General features: G+C 41.3%; 4 protein-coding genes across 4 annotated transcripts in view; 2 read left to right on the forward strand and 2 right to left on the reverse strand.

The window, feature by feature from the left end:
• fry (Protein furry) overlaps positions 1 to 9,593 on the forward strand; it is a 67,116-nt gene extending 57,523 nt beyond the window's left edge. Inside the window, 8 exon segments of the mRNA XM_068293187.1 lie at positions 2,858 to 4,955; positions 5,064 to 5,846; positions 6,308 to 6,337; positions 6,995 to 7,045; positions 7,192 to 8,151; positions 8,226 to 8,471; positions 8,532 to 8,898; positions 8,965 to 9,593. Of these exon segments, the coding sequence (XP_068149288.1) occupies positions 2,858 to 4,955; positions 5,064 to 5,846; positions 6,308 to 6,337; positions 6,995 to 7,045; positions 7,192 to 8,151; positions 8,226 to 8,471; positions 8,532 to 8,898; positions 8,965 to 9,155 (4,726 nt within the window). The 3' untranslated portion in view covers positions 9,156 to 9,593.
• LOC137579029 (serine protease 1-like) lies at positions 1,630 to 2,493 on the reverse strand. The gene has a single exon (XM_068292696.1). It carries the CDS (start codon positions 2,491 to 2,493, stop codon positions 1,717 to 1,719), a length of 777 nt encoding a protein of 258 aa, XP_068148797.1. The 3' UTR covers positions 1,630 to 1,716.
• Cyp40 (Cyclophilin 40) lies at positions 9,491 to 11,494 on the reverse strand. The gene is made up of 4 exons (XM_068293193.1): positions 11,125 to 11,494; positions 10,762 to 11,006; positions 10,377 to 10,697; positions 9,491 to 10,281 (listed from the first exon to the last, which is right to left on the reverse strand). The coding sequence occupies exons 1-4, from the start codon at positions 11,204 to 11,206 to the stop codon at positions 9,766 to 9,768; spliced, it is 1,164 nt and encodes a 387-aa protein (XP_068149294.1). The 5' UTR covers positions 11,207 to 11,494; the 3' UTR covers positions 9,491 to 9,765.
• A 1,276-nt stretch (positions 11,495 to 12,770) lies between these two features.
• Positions 12,771 to 14,591, forward strand: Or67b (Odorant receptor 67b). The gene is made up of 9 exons (XM_068292796.1): positions 12,771 to 12,976; positions 13,033 to 13,132; positions 13,189 to 13,327; positions 13,400 to 13,594; positions 13,666 to 13,770; positions 13,836 to 14,004; positions 14,061 to 14,166; positions 14,237 to 14,494; positions 14,550 to 14,591. Exons 1-9 carry the CDS (start codon positions 12,840 to 12,842, stop codon positions 14,589 to 14,591), a joined length of 1,251 nt encoding a protein of 416 aa, XP_068148897.1. The 5' UTR covers positions 12,771 to 12,839.
• Positions 14,592 to 15,160: the final 569 nt, after the last annotated feature.

The following is a 15,160-nucleotide window of genomic DNA, read 5'->3' on the forward strand; positions in this document are numbered from 1 at the left end:
TAAGACTCCACTTGACATTTTTTTTTGTATAAGCTAAGACGATACAAGGTCAAAACAAAAATATTCTTTAAATTTGCAAATTTCTTTATTTTTATTCTTCTCCTTTTTTAAAATTGGGGTAAGAAATCCATGCTCTTCTCTAAGCAGTAACACCACTTATTTGACGTATCCAGTCCAAGTGGAAACTGACACGGGCAAATGCAGTTGGACTGCCCACCATACATCCGCGAGCATCGCCCCATGAGGTTATGCCAACCAATACAGGGTTATTGAGTGTGACCAATGGGCCACCAGAATCGCCATGGCATGTAGATTTTCCCCCCGGTGTACTTACACAGACAGTGTCATTTAAGACGAAACCGAATGTTTTCTTGCACTCTTCTGTGCTGATAATCTGCAATTGAACGCATTGCAATTTATCGCTCTTTTGTCCAACATCCATTTCTCCCCATCCGCAGGCCTTGGCCCATTGATTATTGTAGGTTTCTCTCTTGGGCAGGGCCACCTTATTTACTCATTCATTGAAGGCATTATAAGGAGTCCGAACGAGAGCAATATCGTACTTATCACGTTTGTAGACATTACTCTTGGCCACCTTGTGCACGTAGCCACCCCACTTTGTGTTGGTACCATAATGTATATCCACCCAATCAGACCCAACACAGTGTCCCGCTGTTAGGATCCAATTCGAGTGAATTATGACACCGCCACATAAGCCTCCAACGTTCTTGCCCTCATTATGTATAAACAAGAAGACTATGTAGGGTGCTTCATGATCGGCTGCCGTATAGCCTCGGGTTATGACGTCAACGGGTTCCTTATCGTCAGGAATTGATCGTGGCGTGGTGGTCGTAATCCACTTACCACCGTGAACAAACGCAACAGTTAGAGACAGGAACAAAGTGAGAAGGAGCTTCATATTGACTCGGAAATGCACTAATGACTCTCTACTGGCTGTATTTATACTTAAAATTAATAAATTTGTGTTTTACCTAGGTAAATCGGAGATACACGTTATCATACATTCATTAGCTATGCAAATGCAAAAAGGAAATTATCAGTTAATTAGTTTCTAATTTTCCTTTTCTTTTTTATGTATTCGTTCGGTTTCGAAGGCCTTTTTTCTGTTTTTTCGTTGATCAGCACTTGGATTCAATTTAAGATGTTCCTAATAAAGATTGAATAAATACTCACTCTATTTCAAGACATCATAAGCATGTCATAATCGCAAACAGTCAAAATGAATACTGGTATCGCTCTTTGGGTTCCTTTAATTGGAATCCTTATACTACATTTGCATTTTCCTAAGGGTATTCAATCAATTTGGTTTCCACATTCTTACTAAAATTAAGGGATATCGAATTAGAAGTGTTTAAAGTTGTTTAGCTCAAACAACAATCGAATGAACTTCTTTCAAAGCAAAGAGTTCCTCTTCTAGTCTGCAGAGTGAAAAAGGGACTAAGGAAGATAGTAAAGGACAATTCTTCTGAAAATTGATCTAAATCGTTTTCCTGATTTTTATTAGCTAGCCAGGAATCTCAAGTATTATATCTTCTTCTTTAAAATTAGTTCAGTTTTACTTTTAAAATTAAATTGTTATTTCCTGCTAGAAAATAATTTACGTATTGATTGCAGTTGAAATATATTTATTGAGTTTAAGGATTGAAAAAAAATATCATAAATATATGCAAACATCAAAGTATATCGACATATGTATTAGTAATATGCAATGCCAGTTTTTTCGCGGATCCAATCGAGGTGGGCCACAACGCGAGTGTATCCCGTTGGTCCCTTGCAGTTCTGACCGGCAACAGAGATCACGCCGACCAGTCTGGGGTCGTCGTGTGTGACCAAAGGACCACCAGAATCTCCGCCACAAGCCGATTTGTTATCAGCCCTGGTACACACAATGCCAAAGGGAAGATTACCATAAGATCTGCCACATTCGTCATTGCTAATGATCTGCACATCCATGCATTGAAGCCAATCGGCCAGTTTTCCATTTGCCATGGCGCCCCAACCGCAGGCCACAGTCCACCAGTTGACCATGGCATTGTTTCTATCGCTGAACTTGGGCAGGGCCACCTTATTAATCCTGTCGTTGAAGCTCACACTTGGCGTACGGATCAGTCCGATGTCATTACCATTGGTACCTGGCCACAAGTGGTGACGAATAAAGTTCTCCTTCCTCACGGTGTGGCTAATCTGTCCTTGCCTGGCCCAATTGGAGCCATAGTAAATGACCACATAGTCCGTCGTCAGGCAATGGGCAGCTGTTATAACCCAGTTACTGGCAATTATAGTTCCATCGCCAACTGCAACAGTATTGCTGCCATCGGTACGAATGGCAAAACTGACAATGTATGGAGCCTTGCCTTCGTAGGCTGCGTATCCATTGACAATTATTGGACTCGGGCCCGCAGTGGTGGCGGTATGGCTTTGGCCATTGGTATAGGCCACAACCAAAGATATGAATGCCAATATAAGCTTCATGGTTATGATGATCTCTAGCCCAAGTCACTCTATTTATATGTATATACGACAAATGCTAATTTAACCATTAACAAAACAGAGCTGTCTAGGTAAATAGTCAAATGACTGCTAATATATTTGAGAATTAGTAACAGAAAGATAAAGCTCATCATGGGCTTTTATCCATTGATTTTAGGGAACGTGGACGTAGACAGTTATTAGGTAACTAACTAATGGGGTTTTCGCATAAATCTTAGGGAGATTAGTCCTCGACGTTTACTTTAGAAAATGGCATCGCAGAGATACATTTTGATGTACCTTTAATGAAGAATTAGTTTAAGGAGTTCATTGGTTTAGTACTGATCCTTGTTTTATCCACTTTTAGGTGTAATGTGGCCGTTATGCTGCTGACAGATATTGTTGTGGATGGAATACCGGGAATCGATTGGACCTTGCACTTGCCACTGATGCTGCACATACTATTCCTGGGTCTGGATCACACGCGACCCATTGTGCGGGAGCATTGCAAACAATTGTGCGTGAATCTACTCATCGTTCTGGCCGAGCACAATGATCATTTGACAGTGGCCCGGATTCTGTTGAATAGTGAGACAAGCAAATTGGATTTGGGTCTGACAGTGCCCGCTTTGCCTGTGATTGATAATAATTTTACCGAGTTGCATCAACAATTCGATAGTTATCTGCTTCATGTAAGTCCCCAGGCGGCAGCAGCTGCCTATGCATTGCATCATAATCTCTCGAGTTCGACAATAATTGCGGGCCATCACCAGTCGACGACTCCAGCGAATGTACAACAGTTGCCGCCTGCCGCTGCCACTGGGCAGATGGGGCCAGGGAATGCTGCGACAACGGCCACTTTGGCTGCAACGCCTGCAGCACTGCAGATAAATCCGAACAATACAGAGAATTCAGAGGTTCCGCTGATCCATGCTGATGAGCATGCTCCACCGCAACCGGGTCCCACAATGCCTATAGCGCATGTAATCAAGAGCTTGCTGAAGTTCCTGGCCCAGGATACTTGCCAGCCATTGTGGAACTACGAGGATATCACGGCCAAGGTGTGGGCTGTCAAGTCAGCCGACCAATTAAGCTGTTTCCTCAAGCATATGGTGAAGGTCTTTGCTGATAGCTATCCCCAGGCACGCATTGCCGAGAGATGGGCTCAGACAGCGTTGCAATTGGGTCTATCGTGCTCCTCGCGTCACTATGCAGGACGATGTTTGCAAATCTTCCGAGCCTTGAATGTGCCCATCAATTCGCGAATGTTGTCGGATATTTTATCACGTTTGGTCGAGACAGTGGCCGAACAGGGCGAGGATATGCAAGGTTATGTCACCGAGCTGTTGCTCACTCTGGAAGCTGCAGTGGATAGTCTTGATTCGGATTTCCGGCCATTGGATGTGATGAAGGATATCTTTAAGAGTACACCCAATTTAAATAATAAAGATGGTGGTCCGAATTCCATATTGCCGGGCAAGAAGTCACCCTCGGGCATGACCCCACAATCCTCAAACTATTCGATTCCAAGTCACGGACGGAGCACAAGTTATTCGGTCTCCTATTGTGGTCGCAAGGCCAATAATTCGCCCTGCGACAAACAGGTGGAGCTAAGGAATCGAGCATCGGGCATTGAGCTGGAACGAAGTGTGGTCTGTAAATTTGCACCTGGCGGCGGTTCAGCCTTGTCGCGTTCCCGCAGCGCACAGAGCTTGAAAATGCTGGGCGATACAGCCACGCAAGACGATAAGATGACCATATTGGCTCAGCTATTTTGGTTGTCGGTGTCGTTGCTTGAATCGGACTATGAGCATGAATTTCTTTTGGCTTTGCGTCTGCTGACACGGGTCCTGCATCGCTTGCCACTGGATCGTCCGGATGCCAGGGATAAGGTCGAGAAATTGCAACAGCAACTCAAATGGTCGGCCTATCCAGGTGTGCATGCTCTACTTCTGAAAGGATGCACCCACAGTTCGACCTATGAGCCGACAATAACGCTTCTATCACAATTCGCACCACTCCTCACGCTACCCGTTTGTGATCCCACCCAGAGTTGTGCCTTTCCCATGAATGTGATCGCCCTGCTGCCCTACATGCTGCTTCATTACGAGGACGCCAACGAGATATGCATACGCAGTGCCGAGAATATAGCCCAAGTGTCCACCGAGCTGGGTGCCAAACTGGAGAACCTGGGTACAGTGATGACCCTCTATAGTCGCAAGACCTTCTGCAAGGAATCGTTCCAATGGACCAAATGTGTGGTGAAATATCTGCACGACACTTATGCCCACATGGGTCTTCATATGCTGGCATTTCTTATTGAAGTACTGGAGAAGGGTCCGCAGCAAGTTCAGGTGCCGGTGCTCAATGTAATCCACTGCATGTTGCACTATGTAGACCTATCAGCGCCCCAGGCACAAACGATCAATGCCGATCTATTACGAGCCATAGGCAAATATTTAGACGTAAGTTGTCCTTTTAACTGACGTTTTTCCATTTCCCATTCGATTTCTCACATTCTGTCTCTCTTTCTCTCTCTCTCTGCTTCTCTGTGTGTGTGTGGGCGTTTTTAGACGGTCAACTGGAAGGATTCATTGAAAATTTTGAAACTTATTGTAACGCGCAGTTCTTCGCTACAAGTGGTGCCACCTAGCGACGGCAGTAGCGCTGGCTTATCGTTCTCTTTCTATGGCGCATATCCGGACTCGGATATGTTCTGTAAAAAGGAACTGGCTGGACGCACCATGGAATTCACATTCGATGTGAGCCAAACCCCATTGATCGGACGACGTATACTTTTGAAATCGGATGACCCATCATTGGCTGTTAGTGCAAATGCATCAATAACGGGCAGCTCGTCGCTCAATTCCACACTGACCAATGCCACGGCAGTGACAATCGCGCAAAGCTCACAGCAGCATCAGCAGCAGGCGAATCTCCATCTACAGCAGCAACGGGCGGCAATTGCAGCGGCAGCGGCAACAGCAACAACAACATCTCAACAGCAGCAGCAGCAACAATTGCAGCAGCAGCAGCAATTACAACTGCAGCAACATCAACAGTTGCAGCAACAGCAGCATCAGCAATTGCAGCAGCAACATCAGCAACATCTGCAACAGCAGCAACAACATCAACAGCAACAACAACAACAGCTGCAACAACATGCCATTGGAGCCGGCAGCAGTGTCGTTGGTACACCGAATTCCCCTAGACGTAGTGCAAGTCTCTCGCCAGCCGACACAGTGCCATTGAGCGGCTGGAAACGACCATGGATGTCACAGTGTCGTGTGCGTGAGTGCCTGGTCAATCTGTTGACCACCTGTGGACAGCGTGTTGGTCTACCCAAGTCCCCATCGGTAAGTATAGAAGAAAGCTTCACGATGAGAATTACGATTCGAATGATGATGAGAAGAAGGAGGAGAAGATAGAAGAGGGGGCCACGGTAAAGGAAAAGATGTGCCCCTCTTCACAGATTGTAAATAGCCAAGAGCATGCCTTAGGCTACCCACTAGAGCTAACAGCAGCCCACTCCCAACCTAACCCCCTCCCCCTTTACCCACCACCCCAACCACCAACAGCATCACCCCATTCCTCCCACTTTTTATTCTTCCTCTGCTCTCTCATCTCTCTCAAAATAGCATACGAAATTATTTATATTACTATTCTAATACTTTTTTTCTTTCATGTAAAATACCAAAACAAAAAAACTAACAAAAAAACCAAAAAAAAAACCATCCATCATCATTAACCAAAAAAAAAAAAAAAAAAACAAACAAAAATCCGAAACCAAAAAAATTGAAATTAAACCAATTTCTAGGACGATTTCATAAACTCAATTTGCTCAAAGGTAAAGGACATAATCGAGTATTCAGTTCTTTCTCTCTCTTTCACTCTATCTACCTCCATAATTTGCTTGCTCCTTACGCATGTAGTTTTGTTTTGAAATGCTTGTAATAATTTTATCCCACTAACCATACATAAGTATTCATCATCCGCCGCACTCTCGTTTAACTTGCACAGTGGGACCACGAAATTCGAGTTCGACAAGGTCCTCTAGACTAAATGATAGTTAGTTTATCAAATGGATCCATGGTGAATTGTTACTTACTTGGTCTAGGAGCAACCAACATTTATTTCAATCATAACAGCAATGTACTTACATATATAGATCAATAGACAATTGTGACCTGGTCTCAGCAGCAACATGGATCAACAGGAAACTGGGGCTTGATCCTGGAACTATGTGTTATTAGAAACCTACCTGGATCTGCACTTATTTCTTTATTATTGTCCGATATGCATAAATTTGTAACTAAACCAATGGGAGAGTCCAGTTTCCAGCCTACAGAGTTTCGAGAATCTTAACCCACTGTGCGATTTTGGCGTGCGAGTGTTGCTGTCTGTTATTTTGTTGTTGTTGTTGTTGCATGTGGTGATTGCATGCGTTTTGTTTCAATTGTACCTATTTTTACTGTTTTGTTTTTTAATCTTTACACACATTCAGTCGTTGAGCACGTCACTACTACTAATGGGATCAATGGCCACCAGACAAAGCGTAAGCTTTATCTCAATACATATATAACAATATTTAAACTCACCTGAATGTCTCTTACTGCTGATCCCTAACTCATACAAGATGTTAAATTGAATTCTCTAATCGATCTCTCTGTCCCTCTCTCTTTGTTCTTCCCCCTCGTTTAGGTTATCTTCAGTCAATCTTCCGATTTAATGGAACGTCAATCGTCGGCCGCCTCATCCACCGAAGAGACCTCCGGGCCACAAGGTGATCTTAGCAGTGGCTCACGTCGTGATGATGGTCAACCCGATTTCACAGTATTCAAGGACTTTGATTTCTTGGAATATGAAGATAGCATAGCTGGTGAATCTACCGATAACTTCAATTGGGGTGTACGACGTCATCAGCTATTCGAAGGCGATGAGGATCGCCTGAATTGTGGCAGCGGCATTGGTGGTTCCATTAAGGGTGGCCATTCCTCGGCCCTGGAGGATAGCTTCAGCGATAAGACACCCATCTTGAGCAAGCGTAAAAGGCAAACGGCCGATGATTCATCGGACGAAGAAGCCGAATCCGAATCCCCATTAGATGAGGACCATCGGCAATCATTCTTAAAGTCCGGATTCAGCGCAGTGCCGCCAACATCTTTGAGCCTGCGCGAAAGGCGACGTCGCAATTCGGTCTCCCGCAGCGATACAAGTGGCTCAAGTGCTGGGGATTTGGGTGATATAACACCATGCAATGCTTCACCGCATTTGCCTGGCATTATACGTTTCGGAGCCGCCATTCACGACGAGGCGGAGGAGAATTGGCGACGTCAATTGCAGGCTATGCTGGTTAACCAGCCTTCGGCTCACACTTCGGAATTGCTGCTCCAACTCTATCGACTGATCAAAGAGCTAACCTTTAAGACCATAAGCATATCGAAAGAAGCAAAGAAGTTCTTCACTGGCATCGGTTCGCAGTTAGGCAATCGCATATCATTATTCACGGATTTGCTTAGCTCTCGGGCTGATCCTCCCAGGGTTTGGTGCAGCGAACAGCAGGCTACCACGCCAAAGCTCTTTGAGACGCTGCGTTTCAATGTGCTGGAGGTGCAAGAGCACTTGGAGACCTTCTTCGATCGCAAGGATCAAGTGTTGGAGGTGTGTTTGCGGCAAACTGAATTGCTTACAATGTATGTACATACCAAATCTTTAATAATTGTTTTCAATTGCAGTGTTTGGATGCTGTAAAGACCAGCTGCAAATTGTCCTTGTTCAACGAATCGGATGTTGCTGCCTCGGGATTGGAGATGCCTAGTAGCTCCAGCATTGCCTATATGCCATTCGATCCGGCGTCAACTGAGGTCGTCTTGGATTTGGGACGCTCCTTGTATAAGCTCATGTTCCAATTGCTTCTATTAATCGAATCGAATCATAAAATATCCTCGAATGTGGTCAATCATTTTCGTATCAATGAAGACGTGAGTAAAGTTTCATTATTTGTTTTTTGATTAATTAACTTTTTTCGATTCCTTCTCCAGATGCATGACATATCCGATCTCTATGCTTTGGTGCGCGATGCTTTGGTGCGTTGTATTAGCGAGGCAGAGCTTGATTGCCTGGAATCTTCTACCTCCACAGAGGGCGAGCATACGCCGACACCATCACCTGGTTTGCCCATGACCCATGAGGAGTTCGAACTCGCTTTGAATGAGCATATCGACCTACAGCGCTGGCCCAGCGCCATCTCCCATGTGCGTCAATATCGTCGCATTTCTACCCTGACCTCAAGCGGGGAACAGAGTTTGACCATATTTAGCTACAGCAATCTGGATAGTCGTTTGAAATTCGATGAAATGTCCATAATACTAAACGCCTATGCGCATAGCATTATGAGGGATCGCACAGGTTAGCTTGTAAAATCTTTCAAAACCATCCAACAAGCAATCTAACAACTTCACTTTTCTTTTGCAGAAGCTTTCATTGTCTCCAAATCGGACTCTGAGCTCTTTGAGGTCTATGCTATATTGTCGGAGAATCTATATCATGTCTCCAGTGCTCTGACAAATATGGAAATCAGCATGAAGAGCTATACGGCAGCAGGAGGTGGCACGGCAACGGGCAATTTGCTGCGCAGCGAACAGGATATTGTGACAAATCTCTAGATCTAAGCAATAGTTTTAAGATACTTTTTTATATATATATACCTACACATATATATATATACATATATACATATGAAATAATTGCTAGTAGTTAAGCAAAAAACCTTGTAAGCAGCCGATTATTATCTACAAGTGAGAAGAATGTTAGTTTAGGTTATCTACTACTTACATGCGATCTAATTGTGTATTGATTAAAATTAAAAAACAAAAACCCAAAAAGAATCAGTTTTCTGTTTCTCTAATAGGAATCCGAATGCTGCTTCTAGTCCGAACAATGGGTTTTTTTGTATTTTTTGTTTTATACTTTTGACTTAGTTTTAAGAAAACTGAACAGATTATGAAAACAAAACTCGTTTATTTATATATACATATATAACATTTATATATATATATAAGTTTGTATGTTTCTATATATATGTCATTCAGGTCCACATTTAATTTAATAGTTTTTTTCTTTTTGTTTTTTTCTTTACACATCTAAAATTATGGGGTAAAAATAGAGCAATTAGTCCAAAATCTCACATTTAATCCACACACGATTTAAAAACGTAAGAGAAAGGCAGGAAGCTTTTCCCTCCTCTCTCTGTCCCTCTTTCTACTCTACTACTATTCAGGCAAATAGATTCTTGAGCGCATTTCTCTGCTGTCGATTATATTCGGCTAGCAGTTTTTTGGTGCTGTTTAATTCATTAAGAATTTGCTTGTTCTCGGGCAAGAGAGCATAGGCTCGCTTTAGATCATTAATCGCTTCCTCGTAATTGCGTAGGGCCCGTTGGGCTTGACCTCGTCTATAGAATGCCTTACTGCAATTGGCATCTAGTCTTATGGCCTCGGAGCAATCATACTTGGCACTCAAATAGTTGCCCAATTTTAGATCCACAGCTGCCATATTTATGTTATTAACAACAGAGAAGGCATCGATCTTACGGATTTCCGTATCCCTGCCACCATTATCAAACTTTTTCTTAAAGTGCGACAATTGCTGCCACTCGTAGTGTTTGCGTAGATATATATAATAGCGATTGGCCTTGCGATATTTGGTTCGAGCTTCATGATAACGCCCCAATTGATAGAAATGATTACCCGCTTGACGCAGTCCAGTGAGCAGGGAGACAATCACTTCGCACTAAAGTGAGCGAGAGAAAAACAGAGAGAATGAGAGAAAAATAAAATAAATTGTAAGTAGTAAGTAAATAAATTCTATATAGAGGTGAGACTAACCTTCGGCTTATCAAATTTCCCCGTCCAATCTTGCGGATATGGTGGCAATGTATCCGGCGTCTCATCACTGCATTCTATGGCCCAATCCTCGCCAGCAGGCACCTCGCCGCAGTCACGTATCACAATCTCAGCCGTTGGATCGCCCTCATCGTTGCAGTTTTGCTCCATTTCGGCCACAATGCCCAGACCACGTAGGACGCGACCTACAACCACATTTTCACCATTAAGATTCTCACATCCCACGGCCGTAATGAAGAACTGTGAGTTGTTTGTATTTGGTCTGCCATAGTTGGCCATGCTGACTACTCCCTCCTCGTTGTGCTAAAGAGGAAAAAAAAAACGAAATTGTTGATAGTGTCGACACAGGCTAACATGAAAGGCATACCGTTAGGTCAAAGTTTTCATCCTCAAAAACTGGTCCATAGATACTCTCACCGCTGGAACCATCATTTTTAACCAGATCACCGCTTTGGACGGCAAAGACTCGCTTTATCTTGTGGAAACGATTGCCCTTGTAGTGCAGTGGCCTGCCCAGCTGGCCGATGCCACATTCGCCTGTGCATAAAGCTCGAAAATTTTCCGCTGTCCTGGGTACAACGTCCTTGCGCAATTCAATTATCATGCGACCCGCTGTGGGAGAGATTGAGAGCATGAGTTAGGGGGAGGAAAGATACATAGTAGGGGGGTTGGGTAATAAAAGATAGTGGAAGGAGAACTTTGATCCTAACCATAGATTGCGTATACGCACCATCTTCTTGGCCGATGCTAATGTCCAAAAACACAATTGGATTGGTGGACTTCACTGGCTCCAGCAACTTTTTGGATTCCATTGGAGAAACAAACACGATACTATTTGGTCAATTAAGGCAACAGTTCCAATATTGTGTGGGCTATTCCTGTACTTCAGTGCGAGGATACCTTGGTATCCACCCTTTGGAGTACACCAGTAATTGGCGCAATCCAGGGATCCAGGTCGCTTCACACGGGGGGTAGTCACGTTCCGGGTATTTGCCAGCAGATGCGTGTACCTAACCAACGTATACCCAATCCAAGCAAACTCAAAAGTCGCCACACTGTGTTAACAGTAATTTTCCCGCACTGAACAAATAAATACGCATTCCCCACATACAATCAATTCTCACCACAGCTATACCATTGCCAATCAGCTGCTTGGCGGTGGCTTGTTTCGATAGTTCGATAAATCGACTTGTTGCGCGCCGTTATTTAAATTTCAGGCACTCAAAGATTGTAGACATTTTGAAATAGACACTCAATAAATTAAGAATTAATTAAATTAGAATCACATTTTATTATACCATTTTGGCATTACTTTGTTTTCCATATAAATTTTAAATGAATGAGCCAACAATTGATAGTTATCGAGATCGTTTTTAATGTTGGCAACGCCGCTCAGTTTATAAAAAGTACGTTGCGCTAAAAAGTTTTCTCCGTTTAAGAAAGTGAAATATAATAAGGTTTAGTAGCTTTGTGATCTTTAAATTAATTGCGTTTACTAGCAAAGAAGTGTGTTTATCTAACAATGGCAATAGGGGGAAGGAAGGAGAAGAAAATATTTACAAAACATTGTGGGACCAGGTGAGACATTTGGCGGGCAACGCATCCCGTTATGTGGGGCTCCTATGGGCAGTTTGGAAAAGTAACGCAAAACTGTTGTTGCGTATGAAAAAAGTTAACAACAAGTTAAAAGCAGAAAGAATGAATACTGATTGGATAGCTTAATATCATATAATTGAAAAAAAGGATAATAATCAGATTGACTAACATCTGCAAAACTTGAAGGAATGTTAATTAACAGCAATGTTAACTAATAACATGTTAATCTATATATATAGAATCCATGTTATGTATCGATTAACGATAGCAAACAAAAAAATCTTGGCGCGCCATTTAAAAAGGGAAAAATAAGAAATAATTATTTTGTTTTGAAATCAATAAAGTTTGCAAAAAAGACTTAAAATTATAGAATATTTCATGTGGAAGTTTTAAATTCCTTTGTTCTCTTGTTTATATGTACACTTGTATTTTATTTGTTTTACTTTCAATTTTTGGCTTAAATTTAAATTCAAAACCTTGATTTATTGACTCATTTCCGTTAATAAGCACTTTTGAGATTATAATTGGTGTTTAGGCTTTGATTGCTCATGTAATTTGCTTATAGTTTACCTTCTCAGTCTCTTTTTCGTTCATTAAGAAGCCTTTTGTGGAAGCCTGGAGGAAGCTTTAAATTTTTAATGTTTTTAGGCAACGCCCAACCAATTTTCATAATTATTTCTATTCTCTAACCCGAGAGTTGCACAATGTCCATAACAATATAGCAATTTGCTGTTGTCCGAACATATAATTTTCGACTCCTAGTTGACTTCGAACCCCAAATGCACATGGCATAAAAGTCTACGACTCTAGGTGCTGCTTAAACAGTTGGCAATCACTTTTCTTAAGGATATGCAGAACGTACTTGAAGTGGAACTTGAGAGGATTGATGAGCAGCCAAAATTGGGCTTGGCTTGGGTGGAGTTCAGTGCCTATGCTCTGGGCATTAATCTGGCACCAAGAAAGCGCAGCTCTAAACCAATGCCATTGTGAGAATGTCTTACCGAAAAACTGAACGAAAACTCTAATGATTTTCCATTTTCAGTATACGAACCTTTGCAGTGCTAATCAATTTGTGGATCATCTATAGTTTGGTTGCTTTTATTATGGCCAACTATCAGGTGTCCTTTGAGGCTTATGTTGAGGTTTGTGAGTCTATAATAAAAATATTATATGATTTATAGACATTTTTCCAACTTAGGCTGTCCTGCTTACCTTTCAATTGTCCGTGGGTGTTGTGAAAATGTTTCATTTTCAAAATTGCCTAGAGTCCTGCATTCAATTGGTCTATGCCACCGAAACAGGAGATGTGCTCAAGTCGCTGGGTCTCTTCGATTTGAGTATGAGAGACAAAGAGTATTGAGGGATAAAACTTACCTAAAATTGACTAATTTTGTAATTTACATTTACAGAATTGCCCAGAAAACATCTCTTAAGCAAATCTTTGAGTACAATAATTGTGGAAAGTTGGCTAATTATCGATCGGCAAGTGATGTTCTTCTTTAAAGTTGTCTGCATGCCTGTTTTATATTATACAATGAGGCCATATTTTCAATATATCTACGATTGTTATATCGTGGCAGATGACTATTGTGAAATGACACTGAGTAAGTCAATTCAAGTTGAGAATCGATGCCAATCTATCAATTAAATAATTATTGCCCTTAACTTTTTAAAGCCTATCCAGCCATAGTGCCATATTTTCAATGGGGTAACCATGAATATCCTTCATATGCCATAAGGTTTTTTCTTTTACAGTCAGGTCCTGTTTGGTGCTTTTTTGGTAAGTTGTTAAATTTGACTAAAAGCCAATGTATAATATAAAGTTTTGTTTTTATTTTTTTGCAGCCGTCTTTGGTTTCAATAGCCTCTTTGTAATCCTAACCAGACATGAGGCTGGACTTTTGCAGATTCTTCGATATCTGGTACAAAATTCGACCTCTGATGCTGTTGTACCAAAGCATTTGCGAGTCAACTACTTGCAATGTTGTGTGAGACTTTTTGCTCGCATTGCCAGGTGAGACTCGTGAACATGTTCCTGAAAAATGTATTGTAATGTAGTATGATCTCCAGGCATCACAATCAAATAGAGAATCTTTTCAAGTACATCATTTTGGTACAATGTGCTGTCAGCAGTATATTAATATGCATGTTGCTCTATAAGATTAGTACAGTTTTGGTAAGTTTGAAACCCGAGACTAAATTCGAGGAATCAAATGCCAGCTCATTTCTTTTTGGTATATTTTCAGGATGTTGGCTGGGTATGGATGGGCATGATCATGGCATACTTTGTAACCATAACTTTGGAGATCAGCCTATATAATCTGAGTGCCCAAATTGTGGAAACGCAAAGTGAATTACTTTATCTCGATTGGTACAACTGCTCTTGGTACAGCGAAACAAATGAGTTTCGATTCATCATTAAAATGATGTTGATTTTCTCAAGACGCACATTTGTTTTAAGCGTCGGAGGATTTACCAATCTCTCCCATAAGTTTTTGGTTCAGGTAAGTTTCGTACCGCAATTTCATGAATCAATATTAAAATTTGAATATTTCAAAGGTCTTTCGCTTAAGTGGAAATTTCTTTTTTACTTTTACGTAATATGAACAACAAATAGAAAAAAGAGAAATTCGTTTGATAATAAGGTCAGAGAAAAGTTACAACGTTCGAAAACTTTTTATTTTTTCTTTTTTTTTTGTTTTTTTTTTTTTTTTTTTTTAAGAGGAGACAAAAAAAAAAACACTTTCATTTTAGGCAAAAACTTATAGGCAAAAAGGAAAAATATTGTATAAAAATTGGCACATTAAACGTAAATGTTAATAATATTAATATATATATTAGAGTGAGAATATGGTATAGAATTCAAGAGGGAAAGGGAGAGGAATCATTACGGAGGAGAGGGTGAAATGCAAATTGCAAATGGAATTTGCCGATAGATAAGGGAGAGATTTTTAATACAGTCCAGTTGGCGACTTTTGGGCAATCTACATGGATCTATTGGATCTACATAAAGCACAAATTGGCAGTTATACAAAAAAATTTCATAGTTACGAATCATCATGCATATATGTATGTATGTATATATATTAATATAGATAAATTTAGTTGGTATATGGCATATAGTATGCAAAACGATCAGGCTTTAAAGCTTTACGTTTCATTTGTATGTT

This window comes from Drosophila tropicalis, unplaced genomic scaffold (genome assembly GCF_018151085.1).
Source record: "Drosophila tropicalis isolate 14030-0801.00 unplaced genomic scaffold, ASM1815108v1 contig_694, whole genome shotgun sequence".
Taxonomy (NCBI): domain Eukaryota; kingdom Metazoa; phylum Arthropoda; class Insecta; order Diptera; family Drosophilidae; genus Drosophila; species Drosophila tropicalis.

Bases quoted from the DNA above. Each gene is read 5' to 3' on its own strand.
- Or67b (XM_068292796.1), top strand. From the start codon at position 12,840: ATGCAGAACGTACTTGAAGTGGAACTTGAGAGGATTGATGAGCAGCCA. The intron at 14,167-14,236 runs GTAAGTTTGAAA...GTATATTTTCAG, and splicing joins ATAAGATTAGTACAGTTTTG to GATGTTGGCTGGGTATGGAT. The intron at 14,495-14,549 runs GTAAGTTTCGTA...AATATTTCAAAG, and splicing joins CCCATAAGTTTTTGGTTCAG to GTCTTTCGCTTAAGTGGAAA.
- LOC137579029 (XM_068292696.1), bottom strand. From the start codon at position 2,493: ATGAAGCTTATATTGGCATTCATATCTTTGGTTGTGGCCTATACCAAT.
- Cyp40 (XM_068293193.1), bottom strand. From the start codon at position 11,206: ATGGAATCCAAAAAGTTGCTGGAGCCAGTGAAGTCCACCAATCCAATT. The intron at 10,698-10,761 runs GTATGCCTTTCA...TTTCCTCTTTAG, and splicing joins ATGAAAACTTTGACCTAACG to CACAACGAGGAGGGAGTAGT. The intron at 10,282-10,376 runs GTTAGTCTCACC...CGCTCACTTTAG, and splicing joins GGAAATTTGATAAGCCGAAG to TGCGAAGTGATTGTCTCCCT.